The 26,956-nt window shown below is 40.0% G+C and overlaps 1 protein-coding gene across 2 annotated transcripts in view; it reads left to right on the forward strand.

Annotated features, from left to right (window-relative positions):
- The window catches only part of ppig (peptidylprolyl isomerase G (cyclophilin G)), a 63,173-nt gene extending 38,890 nt beyond the window's left edge, over window positions 1-24,283 (forward strand). For both annotated transcript variants that reach the window (XM_085986218.1, XM_085986217.1), the window contains exons 6-13: window positions 305-392; window positions 1,409-1,438; window positions 1,536-1,675; window positions 3,459-3,657; window positions 11,428-11,568; window positions 14,393-14,480; window positions 15,415-15,557; window positions 20,656-24,283. In XM_085986218.1, the coding sequence (XP_085842344.1) occupies window positions 305-392; window positions 1,409-1,438; window positions 1,536-1,675; window positions 3,459-3,657; window positions 11,428-11,568; window positions 14,393-14,480; window positions 15,415-15,557; window positions 20,656-22,417 (2,591 nt within the window). In that variant the 3' untranslated portion in view covers window positions 22,418-24,283. The remainder of the gene's footprint in view (window positions 1-304; window positions 393-1,408; window positions 1,439-1,535; window positions 1,676-3,458; window positions 3,658-11,427; window positions 11,569-14,392; window positions 14,481-15,414; window positions 15,558-20,655) is intronic.
- Window positions 24,284-26,956: the final 2,673 nt, after the last annotated feature.

The following is a 26,956-nucleotide window of genomic DNA, read 5'->3' on the forward strand; positions in this document are numbered from 1 at the left end:
ATCTTGTCTTTCTGCGTAGGGTGCAATTTGACGCTTGAGCACTGAGTCTCAGAGGGTGGATCTTTTCACTGGGATTGGCCAGATGGGCCACAATGGTCTTTTTTTGTTCCTGTATTTTCCTATGTTCCTATATAACAAAGCAAAAGGGTTTTGTGAAATGACAGTATTTTCTCATGATTACACTATGCTTTATCTGTAAAATCTACCCATAGAATTGTCATGGGAATTGTGAATAAATGTTCTTTTTATTAAGATATTAACTCCAATTCTGTAAAATGATCACACATTTCCTTTTTAAAAATAGATGAAAGTTTTGCAGTCAAACACAACAAGGAGTTCCTGTTGTCTATGGCTAACAGAGGAAAGGATACAAATGGTTCACAGTTCTTCATGTAAGTTTTTTTACTTTCCTGTAGAAAATATCTGATTTGGACTCAACAGAATAGGTTTATATTTTCAGTTAGTTTTGTATGCCTGTTATGTCGTGGTCTCATTCCGTCTCAAGTGGGCGGGCAAGAATCTATCAGTAACCAATGGGGATTCTCTCTCTCCCCCTTCACATGTGCTTGATCTGTCTGTCTCTCTCTTCACATGAGCTCTCTGTGTCTGCCTGTGCCTCTCTAGCTCGCACTGCCAGACTTGCTCTCCCTGTCTCTTTTTTTCCTCTCTCACTGTTTCTGTATCTTTTGTGTTCTCGCTCTCGTGCATTCTCTATCTCTCCAGCAAAACCTAACAAGGTTATTCCTGCACAAATTTAAAAACCCCATCTAAATTGCTACATAAAAATTAACAATAATGTAATTTTTTTTTAAATCAATGTACATACTTGACTCTGTACTGAACATGTAGAATGTCTCACAGACAACAACAGCAAGGTCTTGTCCAGGGCAATTTGCTCACAACATCCTAGTGTCTACCAGTGAACAGTGTTTCGTGTAGGTAGCTCCTCAGTATCCTTCATTGAAATAAGGTGGTATTACTGGGATCATAAAATGCTGAATACTGCTCTTACAAAAATTGAGACTAATGAGCCTTATTTTATTATAGTATTTTCTGTATAAAAGCAATAATAAACACTAATTTAGACTTTGACAGTAATATTTTCTCTGCACTGTACTTATTGCACAGCTTTCGCCCACCACCCCCTCCCCCACACATGTACCGAAACGTATTTGAGGTTGGCATCAAAAACACCTAACTAGTAAAACAATTTTTTTTGCTGTCCCAAGATCTATCTGTGTAGTTGACAGTGTCTTGTAATTGTGATGTTTGCTTTCATGACTTTATAAAGAATATATTTTGCTGCTGTTTTTGTTTGAAAGCCAGTGTTTTTACTGTAGCTTGTCTAATTTTGTTTTTCTGATTTCATGCAATGAACATCCATTTTTGTGAATATTAAAACATGAAGAACTACTAAGCCTGCACCTCATTTAGATAGGTGAGTATATTTCCTAAATAAGTAATGCTGTCATTATCTAAATGTTGCATATAACACCACAAAAATTATAAATAAAAATCACTCTTCATTCTTTTAGTGTACACGTGGTCTTTGGTCAAGTTATTTCAGGACAGGAATTAATAAGAGATGTGGAAAACCAGAAAACAGATGCAAATAGTAAACCTTATGCAGAAGTCCGAATCTTAAACTGTGGAGAATTAATTCCAAAAGGCAAAGGTACGTGTGTGTGGGTAGGTAGGCAGAAAGGGGAGAAGCTCGTGTTTTCTTGATTAAGAGCATATTCATTTTTAATTGCTATGTGACCGTTCTTATTGATACTGTAAAATTGTTATTTGTAATAGCTGTTTTGTGTTATCCACAAAATATTTATTGTGATTATTTTAAATAGGGGACTTTTTATTATAATATGCCTCTCTACTTCTCTTCGCTCCTTTAAGATGCACCTTAAAACCTACCTCTTTGACTAATCTTTTGGTCCTAATATCTCCTTATGTGGCTCAGTGTCAAATTTTGTTTGATAACGCTCCTGTGAAGTGCCTTGGGACATTTTACTATGTTAAAGGCGCTATATAAATACAAGTTGTTGTTGTTGTTTAAAATAAAAGTGGCTCAATACAGCCAGCAGGAAGATGAGCTCATTTTTGCAGTCCGCCTCCTATCCAAATGCTAACCAAGCCTAACAGTGCTTAGCTTCGAGACCAATTTGGATTGGGTGCTGTCAGAGCACTGTGGAAGTGGGCAATATGTTGCTTTTGTTTATTTTATTTAAAGGCTTCCTGTTTTCTCTCATTTTTGCCAGCTTATTTTGTTTTATTTCTGCTGATTTTGCAGACTGATTTTGCTGGTAATTATTATAGCAGAGCTTTTGTGATCATCACAGTCTTGGGATTTGTGAAATAAATTAGGTAACTGGTTAATTGATAGTTGCCATTATGGAAAATATATGTGTGAATTTGCCCAACATTTTTTGTATCAGCCGTGGCTCAGTTGGTACAACTCTTGCCTCGGAGTCTAAAGGTTGTGGGTTCAAGTCCCATTCCAGAGACTTGAGCACAAAAATCTAGGCTGACACTGATGGAGTGCTGCACTGTCGGAGGTGATGTCTTTTGGATGAGATGTTAAACCGAGGCCCCGTCTGCTCTCTAAGGTGGACGTAAAAGATCCCATGGCACTATTTCAAAGAAGAGCAGGGGAGTTATCCCCGGTGTCCTGGCCTATATCTATCCCTCAATCAACGTCATAAAAAAACAGATCATCTGGTCATTATTACATTGCTGTTTGTGCGAGCTTGATGTGCACAAATTGGCTGCCGCATTTCCTACAATACAACAGTGACTGCACTTCAAAAGTACTTCATTGGCTGTAAAGCACTTTGGGACGTCCTGAAGGTGCTATATAAATGCAAGTCTTTCTTTTACTCAGTGACGGTCATTGTGTAAATAATTATGTTGCAGTAGCATGAAAATTTATTTGTACATAGAAGTCAAGGATTTCAGGAGCCACAAGATATACCTGTCACAAAACATACTGGTTTTACACTAATTACTGTAAACTTTTATCACATTTAGTGTATGCTGAAAATCTGCTTTATATGTATCTTTCCACTCTTCCTCATGTTATCATTGCTATTTAGGAAGAGTACTTTCTAAACTGTATCAAGTCCCTTTAATTTATACATGTATAACATTTTCTGATTATAATATCTTGACAGCAGCATTTAATTTTTAGGAAAATGTATAAACTAGTATTGCAATACTAGTGCTTCTGATGTCTTGCAGTATACCAGATATTACAGTCATTATGTTCACACATCTCATTCACGCTATTTTCACAATTTTCATTTTGTCTTTGCATTCTTATTTGTTCAAAACTTAGGTTTCACTGGAAAGTGCATTTAATTCACTTTCTGTTCATTTGTAGATAAATCATAGGTGCAGATGATTTTTCAGCAATGGCATACATTTTAACAAATGGGTGTATTTTACTTTTACTCAACAAGCCAAAAAGGAAGAGAAGAAAAGAAAGAAATCTTCATCCTCTTCAAGTGATTCTGCGAGCTCTACTGACTCAAGCTCTTCCTCGGAGTCAGAAAGTGAAACAGATGAAGATTCTAAGAAAAGAAAAAGGAAACAACGTAAGAAGGAGTCCAAAAAACGAAAGAAGGATAAGAAACGCAGAAAGAAATTAGAAAAGAAAAGGTTGGTGGTAACTTTTATATGTATTATTTGTCCTTTATGTTGCCCTAGCCTCATAGAATTATACTACTGTAACACTAAATTTCAGTATTAGCTCGTGAATCATTTTAGTGATTTTAAACTAACTTTTTTTTGTGCAGAAACTGGTGTGATAGCAAGTTAGTTTGCCAGTCATGCATTTTAATTTATTACCTGACCAGTTTCCCCATCATTTTCTCCCCTTTCTCACTTGATGTTGTCTCATGTCATACATCTTCCCAAACTAAGGGGATATGCTGGAAACCTGTTCCCATTGATATTCTATAACTGGCTGCTGGGAGTTATATTTGTCCATGGCAACTGATTCTCAGGGTTAGCCCTGACACCTCCAATCCCACTGTCTATTTCTGGAGAAGTGAGTATCCTCTGCTCAATGCCTCCTCATGTCTGCACAGCTAAGATTAGTAATTCATTGTATCCAAGTGGGAAGTGTAATCCCGCATCCAACTACTACTCTACTTGGCACTTCCTTGGAAACCCTTATATTGCTGCTCTGGCATGTATTTGGCAGTTACTTCATAATTCATTGTTACCTGTGGTTTGAAGGTACATTTGGTACATAGAATTTGAAGTAATTTTTTGTTACTGCTCAACTGAGGAAAATGTACATCTATATCAGGGAAGGCGTAGTTTTTTGTCTTTGTTGTCTGCATAGTGCATACTATAGATAGTCTTTGGGGTCACGTACAAAGTTTAAATTCATTATCCCATTTATTAGCTCAAGCTGTGAATACCAACACATGATTTAGGATTCATGCACCAAGGAGGCAACAGCACTAAAGCAGGATAAGCTGGCAAATAAGAAATATAAACACAGATCAACCTTGTGTTGCCTGGCCTTTGAAGGCCAGATTGCAGAGTTTGGCTTCTTCCTTCAGATGCCTCAAATGGTCTGTCACACTGGGGAACAAAGTACAAAGCCACACTTTGGAATATGAAAACTTTCCAGCAACAGGGATAGAATATCTCCAGCTTCTTAACTGACCTGTCTCTGAACTCACTCAGTGTTTACTTAATGTCAGTTAGACTTTGTAGCTTTAAAGGGACCATTTAACATTGTGTTTTACATGATATAATGGTTTTGTCCTTCTAAAACAGTAATCCCTCTGACTTACTGTAAGCAGTAGCACGGGAAATTCACTAGTCATATAATAAAAATAATACATCTAGCATATCTTTCTTGTCCATCATACTTAGTGTTACACACGGATTTATGTGTAGCCAAAAAGCAATTAAATGCTGACTTCACCCATGTTTACTTAATAGCAAGTAGACTGCGTAAATAATTATAAAGAAAGAGCTTGCATTTATATAGCATCTTTCGTGTTCTCAGGACATCCCAGTGCACTTGACAGCCAACTAATTGCTTTTGAAGTCTAATGTTTAGTGGGCTTTTTAAATGTGTTTGTATCTGCAAACACTTCCTGTCAAGTTTTTCCATTATAAATTCCTGTGTCCTCACTTGTAATGGAAATTGCCTATGTAAACTTGTCATGCTGTAATTACACACTCCCTCTAGTGAAGGCACTGCAGTGCCACAGCTGGTGGGAGGCTGTAATTTGGACAAGATTAGTTTACATAGGCAATGTCTCGAATACATGTGAACGTAGAGGTTTATAATGGAATTATAAAAATAGCAAAATAAATGACTTTAAAATGCGATTTTAATTCCACCTGCACGCCTTGGTCGAATAATCTGCTCTCTAACCCCATTTCATCTGAAGACTGCATCTAGTCTTGACTGCCTGTGTGCAACACCATAGGCAATTGATTAGTGTGTGTGAGTATATTTTTATATTGTAAAATCTTATGTCTAGTGCATGTCCATCACACCTCAAAGTGCCATACTTGAAAGTGTATGCATACTTGAACCAAATTGACTCAAATATTATTCTAATAAAACCCAACATATCATGCGTACCAATCAACATGTAAGAAGCAGAAATGAAAACTGACCAAGAATAGTCCATTAACGGTTAGCTATCAATTTTTAACAAAAGTGAAGCAGAACCAATAAAGTTACTCTCAAATTATTTCAGCCACTATCTAACTTTACCAAAGCTGGCGACTTAGTACTGGAAGTAAGGTTTCTAAGATGGGAAAGATCTAAAATAACTACAGAATTCACAAGAAAATGATTAAACATACCTGTACAGTTACATTTTCTGTCAGAAGTATATCTTTCTCCGCGAAGCCTGTGGCTTAAATTCATGAAAATTCCCCGAGCAATCATTTTATCAACTGAATGGAAAAAAATTGTAAAGATTACAGCTCCCAGAATGTATCATTGCCACTCTGCAAGCAACCTGTGCACAACTCCCTGAATGTAAATTAAGACGGCCTTTCTTCTAATTTTTATGAACATCACCATGTTTTGGAGCTGGGGGGAATGCAATGTATGCCAGGATTTTTTAAATGATTGACTGCAAGACTGGCCATTCAGATAACATACCAGCATTTGCTATATTTAAGGCTGGCCATTCTTCTTGTGACAAGGACTAGTGGCACTAAAAGGCCAGAAGCCAGTAATAGGACTGTAAAGGCAACTAATTTTTATGCAAAGTTAAGTATAAACTTTTCACTTTATCTGAGGTGATCAAAGAATTGTTTATTCAACCAAAGGACATTATATGAGCAGATTTGTTTATGTAACTGGCATGTCAAGGACATGTTTATCTGCTTGCAATGGGTGAAGAGCAGCACTGTTTAGGTTCCTTTTTGAACGCCTTGCATTGCACTCTAATCTGTTTTTTGTAATTATTTCACAAGTTCCTTCTGTCTTGTGTCTCCTTAGATACAAATTCATTCAGTTTCACCATAAATTTCTTACATGGGGAGCAATGGATTTTTGAGTTTCAAACTTTTCCCCAGGCACTTGAACAATTATTTCTGCTCCACGAGGCAAGTTGGAGAGCACTACCAGACCGTAGAAATTCATCTTGCCTTTAACCACTGCTTGCTGTCCGTGTTCTCTGATAGCTAGCATTAGTCAACCTATTGAAACGGTCCACCTATTTCAAGCTTCTACTTTTACTGTTCCTTTTTCAATAGTGTTTCAGATATTTGAAGATCTGTGTGTTTTATCTGTATGCTCATTTATTCTTTAACACTTTTTTTGTAAAGCCAAGTGTTTTATTACTTTCATTCAATGTTTCTTTATTACTCTTGGATATTCTGTTCCATCTGCCTCTTATTTTGTGTCATTAGCAAAGTCCCGATCAATATGTTCTATTGAACTTGGCAGAGCCAATTGTTTGTCTTTGAGTTGTATGTAGTATCCAGATGCTCTTTGAAACCTTATTTCCTGGTGTTGGATAAAATCCGATTTATTGTAAAACGTAACAAAAATCCATGGCAGACCATGTAAAAATAAAAGTTCCACAATGTTTTAAATAGAAAATCAATCTTTTTGACATTGCTTGCTATCATCTTGTGAGTAACTAGCCATTGAATTTGTTAATGACATCAATTGAGGGCTGAAACAGGTTTGTCTATCTTCCCCTGTTTCCTCTTTCTTCCTCACTAAAAAGATTGCCCAATAAACACGTACAGCACATAGTAGTTACTATTTTTCATTTCTTAGATTCACTTCAGATCTACTGTAACAGATTAATATTTGTTGGTTAGTGACAGTCAATCAGATAACAAAATTATTGGGGGGAGAAATTCGGTTGGTTTGCGTCCCCTGTTAGCGCCTTAAGAGGGCGCTAATGGGACGCAAAACAATTAGCGCCCGGGTGCAGCGATGTTTGCACCGCTCGCGAAATTGACCAGACATTTTGCGGCAGCGCTAAACACTACCGCCGCGATCTCCTACGCCTGCAGATCGTGACGCCAGTCGAGCGTGCAACGCCCCGGACCGGATATTGAGTGGCGCCCCCTGCCTTACCGCCTGCCGCTAACAACGACAGGTTGAGGGGATACCGAATTTCTCCCCCTTGGAGTTTCTCTTTTTAACACCTTGGAGCAGCCAGAGTTGCTAACAATAATGGCACCAATTGAATCGGTCATTCCAAAATGGCAGAGGAACAAGTGTCCTCTTACAATCTTTAAGTGGTTCAAAAGTCTACTTTTTCATATAGAAGGCACTGTATGATAATTAAGCCTTCAGAATGAATAGTTTGCTTATTTATGTTGTGTCCTTCACATAGTGAAATGTCTGGCAGCACTCTACAAGGAAGAAGTGAAGATGCTGAGCACGAGATGGGAAGAATGGGGTGGGGGAACTGAAGGCAGGATGTCTAACTAGGTATTGGAAGAGAAGGACAGCTTGGGATCGAGGAGAAAGTCATGGTTTCACAGCATTTCATTCAGTCCAGAACATTAATGGAGCTGAAGTTAGAGGGACACAGTTGCTGGTGTGAACCAACAGTGATGGCTTTGGTTTTGCCAATACCAATGTTGAACTAAAGGAAATTTCAGCTCATCCAGGACTTGATGTTGAACAAGCAGTTAGATAAGACAGTAATGGTTGCAGAGAGGTAGATTTTGGTATTAACTTTGCCTTTGTGATGACATTTTCTAGTTGTTTCGTGTAAATGATGAGAAAAGAGGGCCAAGGATGGAGGCATTGGGTGCACAGTGGATAACTGCGGGCATGGAAAGAAGCCATTGAGTAGATGCAGTTAGACAAGTTCTCCTTAGGCAGTCCCTCGGAACCGAGGATGACTTGCTTCCACATTAAAAATGAGTTCGCAGGTGACTGATGAGTCCAATGCGGGACCTACAGTCTCTGTCACAGGTGGGGCAGACGGTGGTTGAAGCGGCGGGTGGGTGGGGTGCTTGGGTTGACGTGCGCTCCTTGCGCTGCCTGCGCTTGACTTCCGCTTGCTCCCGGCGAAGAGACTCGAGGTGTTCGGCGCTTTCCCGGATGCTTCTCCTCCACTTTGTGCAGTCTTGGGCCAGGGATTCCCAGGTGTCGATGGGGATGTTACACTTTTTCAAGGAGGCTTTGAGGGTGTACTTGAAGCGTTTCCTCTGCCCACCTGGGGCTCTCTTGCTGTGCCGGAGCTCCGAGTAGAGCGTTTGTTTTGGGAGTCTCGTATCGGGCATGCAGCACCAAGACTGGTTCGACGAGAACGACTAGGAGATCCAGGAGCTAATAAGCTGCAAGCGCAAGGCATTCCTGATCTGGAATCAGCAACAAAACTCGAGAGCAAGGAAGCAGCTCTACAGAAGCCTGAAGGTCGAGGTCCAACAAAAAACTCGCAACCGAAAGAACAGATGGTGGGTGGAGAACGCGCAGGTGATCCAGCAGCTAGCCGACAACCACGAAGTGCGTGGATTCTTTAGCGCAGTCAAGACCATCTGCGGCCTAAGCACCTAAGGCCCTACCCCACTGCGGGCCAAGAACGGAGAGGTACTCATCAAGGACAGAGAGGCAGTCAGTGCCCGCTGGAAGGAGCACTTCGAAGATCTCCTTAACTGCGACTCTGTCTTCAACGTGAGTGTCTTCAACTTCATCCCACAGCATGATACCCGCCACCATCTCGGCACAACCCCAGCCCGGTATGAGGTTGAAAAGGCCATCCAACAACTGAAGAACAACAAGGCCGCAGGAGCAGATGGAATCCCCGCCGAGGCACTAAAGCATGGCGGAGAAGCACTACTGGCGCGAATTCATGAACTAATTTCTCTTATCTGGAAGGAGGAGAGCATGCCAGGGGATCTCAGCGACGCCGTAATTGTGACCATCTTCAAGAAAGGTGACAAGTCCGATTGCGGTAATTACAGAGGAGTTTCCCTGCTGTCTGCCACAGGGAAAGTCATCGCATGAATCCTCCTCAATCGCCTTCTCCCAGTGGCCGAAGAGCTCCTCCCAGAGTCGCAATGCGGATTCCGCCCACGAAGGGGCACAATGGACATGATCTTCACCGCACGTCAATTAGACAAATAGGAATGAAATCAGGACCGAGTAGTACCACAAAAGTGGGCCATGGAGGAGAATGGAGTGGTCTCAACTTCTCTGCTGCGTTTGACAACATGCCGTGGTCATAATAATAGAGGGACTTGAAATGGGCCTGTTGCGACAGCTGGGTACAGATTTAACTGCTGGCAATGCATTTGAGGATCTTGGAGATTGAGAGTAAGTTATAGGGCAGTAGTTTGAGAAAATGGATGAGTTAAAGGTAGGCTTTTTAGAAGGTAGGGTGATGACTAGTTTTGAAAGCGGTGGGAGTAGTACCAGAGGATGAGAGAAGTTGACCGATATCCATAAGCATGGAGCAAGAAGAGGGAGATGGTTAGTCAGAAGCTGGGCTAAAAGGAGTCAAGTGAGCAGCTAATTGACTTAATGTGGGAAATGAGTTTGATGAGGATGGATAGGGAGATGGTGAGAAATTTTGAGATGAGGATGGAGTGGGGCTCGGTTAGCGAGAGTTGCAGGCATAAATGCAGTAGCAGATAACATGGAACTCTCTTATGAGCTCTTCGCATTTAACATCAAAGATGAAGATGGAGGTCACAAGATATTACGGTCTGAGGAGGCGCCTAGCAGAAGAGAAAAGGAATCTGGTGTAATTCATGGCTTCCAGAATGTTTCTCGAAGATTTCGGTTACAGAAAATGTTGTTGTAGCTGGTCAAACCATCAGTGTTTGTGGAGACTCATTTTGGATATGATTGCTTTTGCAAATATGTCTACAACATGCTAATAAGGTTTCATTGTGAGGGTATAAAGTAGGCATGTGGATCTCGAAATCCCCTTAAAATGCAGCATTATTGTGTCTGGTTGTGGAATTTGATCTTAGTTTCAACTTTAAACTGGTTTTTACTTATTAATACTTTCAATTTTTAAGTCAGTTTTACTTGAGGAAATTAAAATATACTCACATGCTGAACTAATGGTCTCAGCTGGACCATCAGCAACATGTTGGCAGGTGATTATGGTGTCATGGCGGGGGGGAGGGTTTGGGTGTGAAATAGCCATTTACACATGATGGTGTTTAATTACCACTTTATAATTTTTTTAATGTATATATGTATTTCACTTGGGATTAAGGAAACGGAATCAAGAGAAACTCTTTCTCCCCCCACTCCCCGACCACACTAAGCAAGTCTGCAGCCATAGACATCTTTCAGCCCCACTCCACCAATCCCTTGCCTGCCCCTCCCCTCCCCACTTGCTGCAGTTGCCCCCCAACAGGCTACCCCTACCCTGCCTCAATTCCACTTTTCTCACACACACACACACACACACACACACACACACACACACACACCAACTTCCATTGACTGTATTTCTTCACCCTCAATAGCTCAGTCTCCCTAACCCTACTGATCTGAATTGCCCTTCCATTTATCCCTCCCCACTCCTCTTCTCCCCTTCTCTACCATCACCATAAAAAAAAACAGATTATTTGGTCATTATCACATTGCTATTTGTGGGAGCTTGCTGTGCACAAATTGGCTGCCGCGTTTCCTACATTACAACAGTGACTACACTTCAGAAAGTACCTAATTGGCTGTAAAGCACTTTGGGACGTCTGGTGGTCATAAAATGTGCTATATAAATGCAAGTCTTTTTTTTATCTCCCCTCCTTTCCCCCATTTTCTGGCTGTCCTTCCTCACCCCCCCCTCCTCGTTTCCCTACCTTGGTTCCATTATCCCACACTCTCTCTAACCTTTGGTCTTGACTACCTGTATGCAATGCCATGGGAGATTGGCTATTTATGTGTGTAAGTAATATGTATATAATTAGTAATTAGTGTTTCATTTGTTTAACTTTGTTTTGAAGCTCATCAGATGAAAGTGCAGAAAGTACACCACTGCAGACAGTTGCCACTGTCCGTCCTGAGGAAATTCCCCCTGTACCAGAAAATAAATTCTTAATGCGAAACAGCCCTGACAAAGATGAGCAAGAGAAGAAAAAAGAGAGGTTAGTATAACTATATACGCTTTGGATCAATTTTCAATATATTTTATGTAAGTAGAATTAATTCCTGTCCATATTTAGGTCTGTGTGACACTACACAGCATCTGTTCTCATGGGTACATATTCATCATGCAGATTCCAGAAACACTCTTTTTATTCCACAGCAGGCTGATTAATGTAGTTTAGAGGGTACTGTAGCCTAGTGGAGAAGCTACTGGACCAGAAACCCAAGAGGTTGTGCATTCAGATCCCACCATGGCAAGTTGTGAAATTCAATTTAATAAATCTGGCACCAGATAAAATGACCATGAAAGCTGCTGGATTTCATTAAGATCCAACTGATTCACGAATGTCCTTCAGGGAAGTGACCTTCCACCCCTGCCTGGACTGGCCTGCATGTGACTCCAGTTCCACACTATGTGGGTGACTCTTGATGTTCTCAGGACAACTAGGAATGGACAATAAATGCCACCATGTCGATGTTGGTCATATCCCAAGAACAATTTTTTTTTTTTTTTAAGTTATTTGTCATCGGCCAGATCACTGGAAGTACCTTGTATTAAGCAGAACTTTAAAGAGTGTCTCCCATTTAGTGAGCCCTGAAGTAAAAATAACCATGACTATATAGAAGAGCATGACCTACTCAGTTCTGCGTTCTTCTGTAGTAGAGGTCTGTGGAGCTATTTTACAAAAAGGAGAAACACAATATTTGGTTAAGGAAGAAGAATTTTTTTTTCAAGGAGTGAATAATGTCATCTGAAATGTGTACTGTAAGAAAGCACAGTAGGAATTTAAATATTTTCAAGCAGTTAATAATTGTAATGCTCTCCTGGTTGACTGCCCATTCTCTACCCTCTGTAAACTTCAGCTCATCCCAAACTCTGCTGTGATATTCATTCTGGCACAAGTTCCACTTGTCCATCACCCCTATCCCCACTGACCTAAATTGGCTTCGAATCCCTCAAAAACTCAAACTTAAAATTCTCATCTTTGTGTTTAAATACTTCTATGGCTCCATGGCTTCACTTCTCCCTATCTCGGTAATTTCCTCCAGCACTACAACCCCACCCCCAACTCTTCATTCCTCTGACTCTGACCCCTTGTACATCAAACTGCCCCCCCCCCCCCCCTCAACATCATCACACCAGTGGCACCAATGATGGAATTCCCTCCCTAAACCTCCAGGTGGGAACCCACTGCTAGAAGTGCTCTGGCTACGATCAGATAGGTAAGAATGGAACCAGCAAGGACAGTCCCACCAAGCTGGACAGTGCATGAGAAGCATTGGAGGAAGATGTTGTGATGAACTATGTCAAACTATGCAGAATGTTTGAGGAAAAATAATGCACCATGGTCACAGTCATAGAGGGTGTAATTGTTACTTTGGTTAGGATTGTTTTGGTGCTGTGAGAAGGGTGGAGATATGATTGGGAGGAATTTAAGCAAGGAGTCACAGAAAAGATGGGCATGGAAGACAACAACACATTCAAAGAACTTGGAGAGGAATGGGGGTTGGACATGAGACAGTAGTTAGTGAGGACACAGTAGTAAAGGGTGAGATTTTTGAGATGGGGTGATGACAGTGGTTTTGAAAGTTAGGGGGTCATGCCTGAGGAGAGGGAACCAAATGATGGACTTAAGAGTCCCCACTTTCTCATGAAATGAGTTTGGGCAGTCAGCCAAGTTTCTAGTGGGCATGTGCCTAAAAATAATTGCCTACAAATTTAAAATTTCACTCGGAGCCTAAAAAGATAGCTTGTGTAAGAAATGGGAAAAACATCATACTTGTGCAGCTGTAGTTGCTCTTAAGTTGAGATTAAGATACACTATTGGGGCAGAGTTAAAACTTTGTTCTACATTTAGTCTGTGCTATGCCTCACCTGGAAATAGTTGATGTTGACCCTGGATGCCCAAAATAGAAAATTTATTCTATTCTCCTGCAGTAATATCTTCAACTTTTCTTTCAAAGCACAACTTTATTCCTCTTGAAATTGTATTTGCAGGGATATCAAAAGTGAGTTATGGAGCTGCTGTGAATATTTATCTCCCCGACTACATACAGCATTAATAAATTAAGAGTCTGCTTTCACAGATTTTTAGGAAAAAACGCCTTCCATTACTTCAGCTGCAGTCAGTAACCCACTACTGCTGTGAAACATTTGAATGCAGTAAATTATGACCATCATTAGGGCGAAAGAAATTTAGTCTGTCGTCATGATATTGGGCTATATGCTATACTTTGTATCACATGATACAGGAAACTTTGTGATATCTGGCACCGACGGGACCGAGCTGTTGCCGTCCCATCAAAACTGCCGGACAAACCAGCGCTAATGTTAAAACATACGGAGCTTTTGAGCTCCGTATCTAGCAACAAACCCTACAGCTTCTAAACAGTCGGCCGTAGCTTGCAAGCGTCTCTGTAGCTAAGCAACAGCTTTAGCTAGACCTTGCAGAGCCTGACTGGTGGGGGGAAAAAAAGCAACGAAAAGAAAAAAACTTACTGAACCGACTCTTGAATTTTGCCGGTGGACCAAGGTTTCCTGTAATGGGATAACATTTTTGTTCTGATTAAAATTTGCCAAAATAACTCCTGTATCGTGGTGGGGATGAGGGGGGAAGGCGTGGGTGAATCTCATTCTGTTTTTCAGGAAACTTGAGTTTTGGAATTTAGAATTTAGTTTAATTCTTTGTGATATCGTGACTTGCAAGTGATCATTTTGAACCTGTGAGGTTAAATTAAATTAGGGAATTAACTTTTGTTCGTTCTTTTTTTTTCATCCATGAGTAAATATTGTTGTAGAATAATTGCCTTTATTTTGAACAGCAATGCTTCAAATTCCCAAATATCTACATATCAAAGACGACTCTTAGTAACCAGGTCAGGTCGAAAAATTAAAGGAAGAGGACCCCGGGTAAGTAACTGTTTTGCGGAACCTTTTTCCCCTAAAACTGTTGTGGAAAGAAATTTAATTCAGTATACATGTCAGGCTTGACTCGGTGATAGCATTCTCACCTCTGAGTCAAGTCCCACAAGATACTGGAGCACATGATCTAGGCTGATACTTCAGTCCAGTACAAAGGGAGCAACGTCTTTGGGACCAACCGTTAAACCAAGCCTTTGTCTGTTGATCCCATGGTAATGTTCAAAGAAGAGAGGAGAGTTCTCCTGGTGTCCTGGTCAACATTTAACCACCACCATTGCTAAAACAAATTAACCAGTCATTTATTTAATTGCGGGGCCTTGCTGTGCGCCAATTAGCTGCCACATTTCCTTCTATTAGTCAGTGTGAGACGTCCTCCTGAAGTTGTGAAAATGGTATGCAATTGCAAGTTCTTCCTCTTCTTTCTATATTTAGGTGCCAGCCATGGCTCAGTGGTAGCACTCTTGCCACTGAGTCGGAAAGTTGTGCGTTCAAGTCCCACTCCAGAGCCTTGAGCACAAAATCTAGGCTGACACTCCAGTGCAGTACAGAGGGAGCACTGCACTCTCCAAGGTTGTCCCATCTGCCCTCTCGGGTGAATGTATCCTGTGGCACTATTTCAAAGAGGAGCTGGGGAGTTCTCCCTGGTGCCCTGGCTAATTTTTATCCCTCAGCCAACATCACTAAAACAGACTATCTGGTCATTATCATGTTGCTGTTTGTGGGAGCTTGCTGTGCACAAATTGGCTGCTGCATTTCCCTACATTACAACAGTGACTACACTTCAAAAGTACTTCATTGGTTATAAAGCGCTTTGCGACGTTCCACGATTGTGAATATAAATGCTTTCTTTCTCTATTATGAGATTTAATTGGTAAGGTATCATATGCACGTTTTTATATATTCTAAAAATTATCTCGTGTAGCGCTATCGAACACCTTCAAGATCAAGGTCTCGGTCAAGAGATCGATTTAGGCGCAGTGAAACGCCACCACACTGGAGACAGGAGATGCAACGAGCACAAAGAATGAGGGTTTCAAGTGGAGAGCGGTGGATCAAAGGAGACAAGTAAGTGTTACAAAGCTACTAAAAGTGTTCATACTGTCTGCAGATTTTAAATGTCTCAATTGGTTTACAGCCTCATAGTATCTCACGAAAATTGTTCATATACTGATGTATTAGCTGTGTGATGGACACTTACTGTACTTCAAACTGTAAAATCCGTATTATATCTTTTTATATGAAACTTCAGATACACCAAAGTTTTGTGAATTTAAAACGATGACAAGTTAGGTATACTCGTAAGCATTCCTTTAACTTTGTGGGGAAAGAGACAATACACAAATATAGGAATATTTACAATTCTCTGGGATTGGATGGGATCGCTAGTTTCCCAGCGAGAATTCCCTGCATATGTTCACAAGTTAATTGCATCAAAAATTCCCTTTGTTTTTCAGTTGTTTATACATGGAGATTATCAGAACCCAGTTGGCTCTTTGGGAAGGGCAAACTTTGATATGTAAGGCAGGTTTTAAAAGCAACTGAAATCCAGCAAATGGCTGGAGGTATGCTTCCATACTCCAATATACTTGAATGGTGGAATTGGTTATAGTATGATTGCTTGCCGAAATGGGAAAGGACTTCTTTGTTCTGGTATGTTGACGTCCGCTTTGGAATAGTATAAGTGCTGCTGGCATTCCCTATTCCCCAGATTTGTGTTTCCAAATTACAGCAGGGAGAGGGGCTCCGTGGGGTCAAGTGCAATGATCAGGGACTCAGTTATACCATTCTCCACTGAACTGATGAGATTCTGGATTCATTCATTTGTTTTGGAACCATTCAAGTATTGGTCACCTATTGTCTTCCTTTGCTTCTGTGTAATTATTTTCCTTGTAAATAAATTTGATTTATTAGTTTTAGCTGGGCACTACAGTCTGGTCGTGTTGTGTTTTCTGCCATTCAGTGTTGACAGGAAGTACACGATGGGCAACCCGTATGTGTCTGTGGTAACTGGGTGGCACACTATCCCATTCATGATATGTGAAAGATTGTAAGTTTTACATTATAGGAGATACAGGCCTGCATATGGAAACTGTATTTTATTGTCAAGGCAAATTAAAGAGCTTAGTGGGGAGTGCTCTTATTGTAGCAGATTATCTGCAAACCAAAAATTTAATTTCACATTAATTCAGACATTCATTGTTCTATAGAATTGATTTGCTTTAAGCACATTTGTGATTCTGAAAATTTCAGTGAAGCTGATATTTTTAAAATACCCTGTTCTGTATTCAAGAGCCTCCCTGTTCTGTATTCAAGAGCCTATCAGTAGAGTCACTATTGAGCACCTTATAGTTATATTAAAGTTGATGAGCTCTATTGGTGGTTCATTTTTCTGTACTGGAATCCCATAGTTTTTGGCCACCTGAATGACTGACTGACAGGCAAGAACATCGGTTAGCCTTTTCTTGTAATAACTAGATCTGAAAATGAGTAATAGTGCTCTTGCCTGCCTCCAAAAAATTATGAAAATGATTAATGATTTTTTTTTAAATTTCTACCCACCTGCAAATTTGGATCTCAGTTGAATTTTCCAGTTGTCGATTATTACTTTTGTGTGTTTCTGGGTTTTTTTCATCTCACTTTATCTTTTGATAGTACTCTGCTTTTCCCCTCTCTCGCTCTCCTTATCACATGCACCATATCAGGCTGAAATGAAGTAGGTCTCTGCTAATTCAACTTAATAATCAGCCACTAGAAGATGTGCAAGAGTAGCCCATAGCAACTTCCCCTCTTAGTGGGGAAAAACACTTGCCCATGGTGGTATAACTTTGATCAGTGACTTTAGTGCAATTGAACCATCTTAAGATCCAAGACATGATGCTAGTTGTTGCTGCAAAGAGTACTTTTGAATTACCTATATTTTAATCAAGGAATCACAGGCTATTAGCATCTGTAGTACTGTAATGTCTTGTGAAGCTAGGGGTTTCTCCCAGTTGATTACGAGTGACCTGTTGAAGAGATGCAATCATATTATCAAAACAAAATTAAGTAGCTCTAACAGGGGACCTGGAAGGTAGTGATAAGTGATGGAACAAAAAACTAGTTCAAAGCAAAAGGAGAGAAATAAGAATACTAATACTTTTTTTAATAAAAAGAACTCGATCATTTTCCCAGCATATCTTTGTCTTCCATTAACATTCTTCCTTGGTTAACTATGATTTTGAGTGCTTTAAGTAAGAAACAAATTAAATCCTTCACTGTTATGTGAAATGTTTAACATTACACAAGATCATTACAGATGAGGTAATCAATTCATTCCATTATATTTCATCCCGAAAGACCATGCCCCCTTTTTCAGCACCTACTTGTTTCTTAAATGATTCCAGGGTTTTTGCCTCGACTATGCAATCACCTCCAACTCATTCTGTAATTTCTGAGTTATCACCTTTTCAATTTCACTGCCCCTCCTAGTTTGATATCATCCCACCTCAATATAACACTTCTAACAAGCATCTGTTGTTTTCTCCCTTTCAGACGGTTTCTTATTTATTCTGAGGATTTAACATTTATCCCTACAGCTTTGATCTTAATAGTCATTCGTGTGGAACTTTGTCATCTGCCTTTTGGAAGTCTGGTTACACAATGTTGTGTTTCCCACAGCCCACTTGGGTTGTCACTTCTACACAAAGAAGTCCAGGAGGTCTGTCAGGCATGATCTTTCCCTTCTAAAGCCATGTTAGCTTTAGTTTACTAGATTATTTTTGGCTCTTATCAAAGTCACAAATGACATCCTTTGTGACTGTGACAAAGGTAAACTATGCCTTCTCGACCTGTCTGCAGCCTTTGACATGGTTGACCACTCCGTCCTCCTCCAACGCCTCTCCACTGTTGTCTAGCCGGGTGGGACTGCAGTCGCCTGGTTCCATTCTTACCTGTCTAATCGTAGCCAGAGAATAACCTGCAACGGCTTCTCTGCCTGCTCCTGCATCGTTACCTCTGGTGTCTTCCCCGCCCCCCCCCCCCCCCCCCCCCAAAGGATCTATCCTTGGCCCCCTCCTATCTCTCATCTACATGCTGCCTCTTGGCAACATCATCCAAAAACACAGCGTCAGTTTCCACATGTACACCGATGACACCCAGCTCTACCTCATTACACCTTCTCTCGACCCCTCCACTTCTCTAAATTGTCAGACTGCTTATCTGACATCCAGTACTGGATGAGCAGAAATTTCCTCCAATTAAATATTGGGATGACCAAAGCCATTGACTTCACTCCCCGCCACAAACTCTGTTCCCTAATCACTGATTCCATCCCTCTCCCTGGCATCTGTGAGGCTGAACCAGATTGTTCGCAACCTTGGTGTCATATTTGACCCTGAAATGAGCTTCCGACCTAAGACCACCTATTTCCACCTCCGTAACATCGCCTGTCTCTGCCCCTGCCTCAGCTCATCCACTGCTGAAACCCTCATCCATGCCTTTGTTACCTCTAGACTTGACTATTCCAACGCACTCCTGGCTGGCCTCCCGCATTCTACCCTACGTAAACTTGAAGTCATCCAAAACTCAGCTGCCCGTGTCCTAACTCGCACCATCACCCCTGTGCTTGCTGACCTACAATGGCCTCGATTTTTAAATTCTCATCCTTGTTCTCAAATCCCTCCATGGCCCCGCCCCTCCCTATCTCTGTCATCTCCTCCAGCCCCCCTGGGAGATATCTGCTCCTCTACTTCTGGCCTCTTGAGCATCCCTGATTTTAATCGCTCAACCATTGGTTGCCATGCTTTCAGCTGTTGTGCCCTAAGCTCTGGAATTGCCTCCCTAAACCTCTCTACCTCTCTTTCCTCCTTTTTAAGGTGCTCCTTAAAACCTACCTTTTTGACCAAACTTTTGGTCATCTGCCCTGATTTCTCCTTATGTGGCTCGGTGTCAAATTTTATGACACTCCTGTGAAGCGCCTTGGGACGTTTTACTATGTTAAAAGCGCTATATAAATACAAGTTGTTGTATAGATAATTAAGTTTACTCCTGATAATCAAGTGTAGCTTTATATTTTCATTATGATGTGCTTGTAAGAGCACTAATTACAAATATTTTGAAGTTGTCTAGTAGAACCATTATTCTATTAAACAAGAATGTGCTGTAAGGCTGATGGCAAATTATTAGATTTAGCTTTCACATATGTATTGGTGTATTTTTAAGTCCCTTAATTTTTGTACAGTAATATTTGAAAACATCCAAATGATTTTTTTAATTCATTCCTGGGATGTGGGTGTCGCTGGCAAGGCCGGCATTTATTGCCTGTTCCTAATTTCCCTTGAGAAGGTGGAGGTGAGCCGCCTTCTTAAACCACTGCAATCCGCGAGGTGAAGGTACTCCCACAGTGCTGTTAGGGAGGGAGTTCCAGGATTTTGAACCAGCGACAATGAAGGAACGGCGATATATTTCCAAGTCAGGAGGGTGTGTGACTTGATGGGGAACTTGCAGGTGATGGTGTTCCCATGCGCCTACTGCCCTTGTCCTTCTAGATGGTAGAGGTGGGTTTGGGAGATGCTGTCGAAGATGCTAAATAAATTGCAGTATCTGATGGTGAACATGGAAGTATATTTCTGAATTTGTAAAAAGAAATACTCAAACCTTATCTTGTGGTATGGCAAAGAGTTCTGGAGAAGTTAACAAAAAGATGCGCATCAAAAGGAATGGAAGACATTTTCAGTTTATCAACAAATGTGATTGTCGGTTTTTTCCCCCTTTGACATGCATTGGTTTCCTTTGAGAATTTTTGTTTATACAAATTTACTGAATATATGATGTAACTTATTCCACGCTGTCTTTTCTATTTATTTTCCATAACTATAACTCTCAGGAATTGCTTGCATTTGTTAAATCTTCAAACCCATTGAGACAATCTAAGCAGTCGATGGCACCCAGCTGTAAGGAATAGCAAATCTTACTGGTCTCTCTTCAAAAATACATTTTGTAGGGATATGTAACAGTGGCATCCATGTGTTGTGTTTTTTTTTTAATTGCCAATTCAGCAGGTAATAAAATGAAGTAAATGTTCTTGCATATGCAGTAAATATTAGGGTATAAACTGAAAATTCAAAAATATTTTTAGTTTGGTGGTTGCTAATTCCTGTTTTTTTTCCCCAACTGCTGTTTAAAGGGGTGAAGTGAATGAAAAGAAAGAAAACCAGAACAATAGAAGCCCAGGCAGAGGGAGAGAGAGAATGGCTGCAGACTACAAACCGGTCATATTGGATAGTCCAAAAAGGAGCAGAGAGAGGGATAAGAAAACAGACCGAGAGACTGGAAGAAGTCATCGATCTAGAAGTAAAGAAAGAGAACAGAAGAAAACAGAGAAAGATGACAAGCCTGATAAAAACAAATCTAAAAAGAGAAATAAATCGAGAAGTAAAGAAAGAAATCAAAGCAGAAGCAAAGATAAGGAAAAACGCGCCAAAACCAGAAGTAAGGACAGAGAGCAGAAAGCAAGCAAAGAAAAGAGGGCAAAATCAAGAAGCAAGGATAGGGAGCATGCAAAAGGCAAAGAGAGGGATAAACATGCAAAATCAAGTAGAGAGAGAGAACAAAACAAAAGTAAAGAGCGGGGAAATCATGAAAAATCCAGAAGTCGAGAACAGAGTAGAAGTAAAGAGAGAGGAAAACGGGCCAAGTCAAAATCTGGAACTCGTGATCAAGAAAAGAGTAACAGTAAGGAGAGAGAGAAACGAGCCAAGTCAGAATCTAGAACTCGTGATCGAGAAAAGAGCAACAGTAAGGAAAGAGCGAAACAAACCAAGTCAAAATCCAGAACTCATGATCGAGAACAGAGTAACAGTAAGGAGAGAGGCAAACGGGCCAAATCAAGAAGTAGGGATCGAGAACAGAGTAAAAGTAGAGAGCAAGACAAACGGGCCAAATCTAAATCTAAAAGTCGAGAACGAAGTAAAAGTAGAGAGCCAGAAAAAAGGGCCAAATCAAAATCTAAAAGTCGAGATCGAGAACAGAGTAAAAGTAGAGAGCGAGACAAAAGGGCCAAATCTAAATCTAAAAGTCGAGAACGAAGTAAAAGTAGAGAGCAAGAAAAAAGGGCCAAATCAAAATCTAGAAGCCGAGATCGAGAACAGAGTAAAAACAAAGATAGAGGGAAAAGGGACAAATCTAGAAGCAAAGATCGGCAACAGAGTAGAAGTAAAGAAAGAGGAAGGCAAGCAAAATCTAGCAGTAAAGATAGAGAAAAAGAGAAAAGTAAAGAAAGAGAAAAACATGCAAACTCAAGAAGCAGAGACAGGGAACAAAAACGCAGAGAAAACTGGACTAAATCCATTCGTAATGACGAGGAACAGGGCAAGAATAAAGATCAAGAAAAAAGAGCAAAATCCAAAAGCAAGGAAAGGGATAGAAGTGAGAGCAAAGAAGGTCAAAGGAACCGAGATAAAGAACAGAAAAAAAGAGGACGGTCAAGGAGCAGAGACAGAAGAACCCCTGAAAAATATAGGTATGACGATTCAAAGAGGGAAGAAAAATCAAAAAGTTCAGAAGATAATCAAAATAAGGAGAAAGAGTTAAAGGTTGCTGAAAATCAAAGTTCAAATGGGAAAAAAGTACACAACAGGGAGAATGAAAAACTGAAAAGCCATACTCGAAGCCAGGGTAGGGATCATAGCAGCAGCTCCGAGAGTCTGAAAGAGGATGAGGGCAGGAATAAGGAAAAGGAACAAAGTAGTAGTCCTAGTTTAAAGCGAAAAAGGGGGAGTAGTAAAAGCAAAAAGTCTGAAGAAAAATCTGCATCTAGAAGCAGAGTGTGTGAACATGATGACAAAATTAAGAAGTCAAACAGCAGAGTAAAAGATCGGAACCATAACAAAGAGAAGCACTCAAACTGTGATTCAACCCCTAGTTCAGATGAAGATAAAAGTGAATAAATGTGCTTTATGGACAAACAATCAATTGCCAATAAATGTTTCTGTGATTTATTTTTTTTCAGAGACATGTTTGGGACGTGTCTTTTAAACCTGGATTTCAGTTGAGTTTGTTTTTTTGACAATCTGCAGCCTGGATTATTTGTACTACTGGACTTTTAATAAATTTGTAAAGTGGTGCAAAAGATGGTTTCATCTAATGTTTTAATTTTTGGAGCATTATGGTTTTTAGCTTTTTATTTTTTGAAGTTTCTAAAACAGACCAATAAATAACTTTTTATTGCAGTTTGATTTTAGTGTTTTCCATAGTGATAATTTTCATTAACAACATCTTTATGTTTGGACGGGAATAGTATATCTGCATGGACTGAAAGCTTTCTGGTTATTGGCATCCTAATTCTTTTTTTCTTAAAAAGTACTCTGAGGGAACTGGATAGCGCAGTTCCTGTGTGAAATGAGTTTGAGCAGATTTGACCTAGTTCCTTGTGCATTGAACTCACATAAAACTGGCCACAACGCAACATAGTTGGCACTAAATTGGCAGTTTTGCTCGGAGAGACCTCAAGGATGATTGGTATGGGAGGTGGGGGTTCAGTGTTGAGGTGCATTGAAGCTGGCTGAATGCATTCAGCCCATACTGCACATGACCTGGAACTGATTGATAACACAGTTAAGACTTTTCCTCACCTTGAGGAGCACAGAAATTCACACTTACTGTATATGTATTTTTATTTTCAGCTTAACTGTACAGTATAAATTTGACTTTCATGTATCAGGTTAAGGTGTTGCAGAATCTGTTAAAATAGCTTATTTTAGTTTAGCTATGATGTCGTAAATAACAGGTAGTGCACAAGACAGACATGGTTTCAAATATGGATTCTAATACAGTCCTTAAAATTTTCAGTTAATGTAGGGTCTTATTCAAAGGTTTGATTTCATGTTTTCCATTTACTTACACGTTCAATTTGCATAAACTCAAGCACTACAAAATATTATAAATTCTTTAAAATGTACTTCTCCTGGACTGAGCACGACACATTCTTATGGATTTGTGTGACGTAATGCAGAGTAGTAATGGATCTCGGTCTTTAGCCAAGTGGGCTCCACCAAAATACAATATGTTCCAGAGTATAAACAGCATTTCTGAAGACTGCTATGGAATTTATTCCTCTCTGATTGTTTTATACTCTGCATTGCAACCACAGCACAGAACAAACATGCTTCGTAAAGTGAAACGCCCTGCAATGACATGTGACTCCTAAACTTGTACATTTGGACAAACATTTCTTACCCTGATAAAGCTCTTAATCTGGAGAAACAGATGCTCCAGTCTCCTTCATAATTCTAAGCTTTTTGGCAAAATTGAATTTCTTAATAGAGCTTCGCTGAATATTTTGTCTAAAACTTAACAGGTATTTCTAGTTGTATACACCAATTGTGCAACCAGGCTTTGATAATACCATAAAAATATTTTCAGAAGTCTTAATGTTTGGGGCAGGCAAAGTTTAGCATTTTATTTCATATTTTTTCCTTGAATTTGTCTGAAAATTGCCTATTTCTCAGATACTGTCTTGAAGCATCATCTGAATATTTCTGATTTAAATTTATTCCATATGAAAAGAAAGATTAAAATCTTTTTTTATTTTCTGAACTCATGGAAGCAGGTTTGTTTCTCCTCGTGATTAAATTCTGTAGTAAATTTATGGAAGAATTTGTTTCTTCAACAAATGTATGGTTATTAGTGTATGGCCCTTGTGATTTTTTACGAAGTTCTATCATGCAATAAAATCATATTGCAAACATATTTTATTTGTAAAACGTATAACAAATTCTACCTTGCAATAAAATTATTAAAAGCTTCAAACAGCATTTTATAGATGAGAATCATTTGTTAGCATATTTAGTGATTATTTAAAGCAGCAATACTCCATCCTAACTCTAAACTGAAGTGTTATTTCATGGAGCGCAAGCATCATTGGCGCATGCTATTGATCAACTGGTACATCCATGACATTGTTCACCAGAAGTCCAGATCCCAGACTAATAAAGTGTTAGTTAACTAGTGAAGAAAAGAAACAGACTGCATAACAGATACTGCAGTTACGGACTAGAGTTATAGTCCAATTGGTGCCCAATCCAAGTTGAGAGGCAGAATCCTGGAAGGGGTCTCCCACTGTTCTTAGCGTGTTGCTGAGTCTGACTCCAAACTTCAAAGTTATACTGAAATAAAAACAGAAAATGCTGGAAATACACAGCAGGTTAGGCAGCATCTGTGGAGAGAGAAACAGAGTTAACGTTTCAGGTCGATGACCTTTCATTGATGACCATTTCTCTCTCCACAGATGCTGCCTGACCTGAATATTTCTGGCATTTTCTGTTTATATTTCAGATTTCCAGCACCTGCAGTATTTTGCTTTTGTATTATTATTCAAAGTTATACTGCCACTTTTGTGCATCCAAAGCCACTTTGTTTTGACACAGTGCAAATGCAGACTTCTATTCAGTGTACTGCTCGTTTCACTACTTCGCTACTTTTTTGGTTCTGTCTCTACTATATCTTTTCCTTTTCTTTCCCGTCACTTCTTTTTCCTTTAATTTTTAAATCCTGGACTTTTTTTTTCTGAATTCACTTCTGTTCATTACTTTCTTTTGCTCTTTCCTGAATCCTGGTTCTGTTAATTTTTGCTCCAACATAATTCTTCTTTACTGCATCCTTGAATGCCTATCCCATCACTGAGGGGCAACAATGGGCACTGAGTGGTTATGTTATGGTTTGGAACAAAGCACATATGTAGAGCAAAGATAGATTGTGCATACATTGTGCTCCAAAACAATGGTGGAAGGAGGCTTAAAGGAACATCAGGAGCATCAGAAAGGATAGTGAAATACAACATTGAGACTGTTCGGGTGGGAGACCTTGCAGATGGGGAGGGTAATAGGAGGATCAGTGAGGCCTCCAGAAATACATAGCAAGGAGAATGGTTTGGGGACATGGAAGCAACCATGGCAGGTGTTCTTAAAATGAGGTGGAATGAGTGAATTAAATAGGTGAATTGAAAGCTGCCATGGTGCCCATAACGTTTATTTTGTTAGTGTATAATTGGGTCCTTTTAGTGTGAATGTGATTTTTTTTTTAAAATTTTTTTTTAAGAGTTATGGATGCTTAACTCTTCCTTGATGGATTGCTTTTTGGTCAGCGTGCCTCACAGCTGTGGGGACATCGGGCATCTCCCACACTGCAGATTTGTTGAATACGCAGCAAATGCAAAAGGTGGTAATTCATAGTAGGATACAATTCCAGAAATGCTGGCAATCCTTTAGTACCTCCTCCAGTTCTTCATGTGTGAGCCTCAAGAGTGAATGTTTGTTATTTGGCATGGGGGTCATGAACGTTGAGCCTAACTGTCCCTACCCAGCATCTGCAGGGATCATTCCCAAGCCTGAAGCCAGTGAGATGAAATGTTGTGCTAACTTGGAACAGACCAGGGATCTTTCTGCTCTACATGATTCAAAGCCACAACATGCATTACACTTGCCATTGAGCTCACTGTGCTGATTGTAAACCATGTTCATTCTTGATCTTTCTAAAAACCATGTTCAATATGGCAGCATTGTTAGAAACTCCAATTTTTAGAGGATTGAAGTATTTTAATTCTATTCAAAAGGACTAGGGCCCACCAGAGACTTGAGCACATAAAGCTAGGCTGACACTCCAGTGCAATGCTGAGGGAGTGCTGTACTGTCGGAGGTGCCGTCTTTCGGCTGAGACTTTAAACTGAAACCCCGTCTGCGCTCTTGGGTGGAAGTAAAAGATCCCATGGCACTATTTCGAAGAAGAGCAGGGGAGTTATCCCTGGTGACCTGGTCATTGTCACATTGCTGTCTGTGGGAGCTTGCTGTGCACAAATTGGCTGCCACGTTTCCCACATTACAACAGTGACTCCACTTCAAAAGTACTTCATTGGCTGTAAAGCGCTTTGAGACATCTGGTGGTCGTGAAATGCGCTATATAAATGCAAGTCTTTTACTAATTTGCAGCAATGTTGACCAATATATTAGCCAATAGCCTCTTGCCACATATGACTAATTGGGAATCAAGATGTGTATTTTTGTGAACAAACATGAATGTTTTCCGATGCTTTGGCAACATAAGATGTAACTTGTCATGCCAATAAAGCGATTTGAATTGAATTGAATTGATTCATTACATTTTTGACGAGTAAATAAAAAGGAGTAATAGACACCGTTGTTCAGCATAGGATGTCAATATCCATATTTGTATGGTGTATGCATGTGTACTTTAACTTTTTATGTGTTCATTGGTAAAATGGTACGGCAAAAAGCAGAGTATGAGTGTTTTTTGATCGGTATTAGGACCATTGCGTTTCTTTTTTTATATTTATATATAGGACTTGGGTATAGGGAATACAAATGGCACTATTTTGAGGAGTTGCAAAAACAGAGGGACCTGGGGGTGCATATTCCCAATTCTTTAAAGGTGGGGCAAGTTGATATGGCATTTAAGAAAGCATATGGGATACT

This window comes from Somniosus microcephalus, chromosome 4, assembly GCF_052327205.1.
Source record: "Somniosus microcephalus isolate GS21.2 chromosome 4, FLI_Smic_1.0, whole genome shotgun sequence".
NCBI classification, from domain to species: Eukaryota; Metazoa; Chordata; class Chondrichthyes; order Squaliformes; family Somniosidae; genus Somniosus; species Somniosus microcephalus.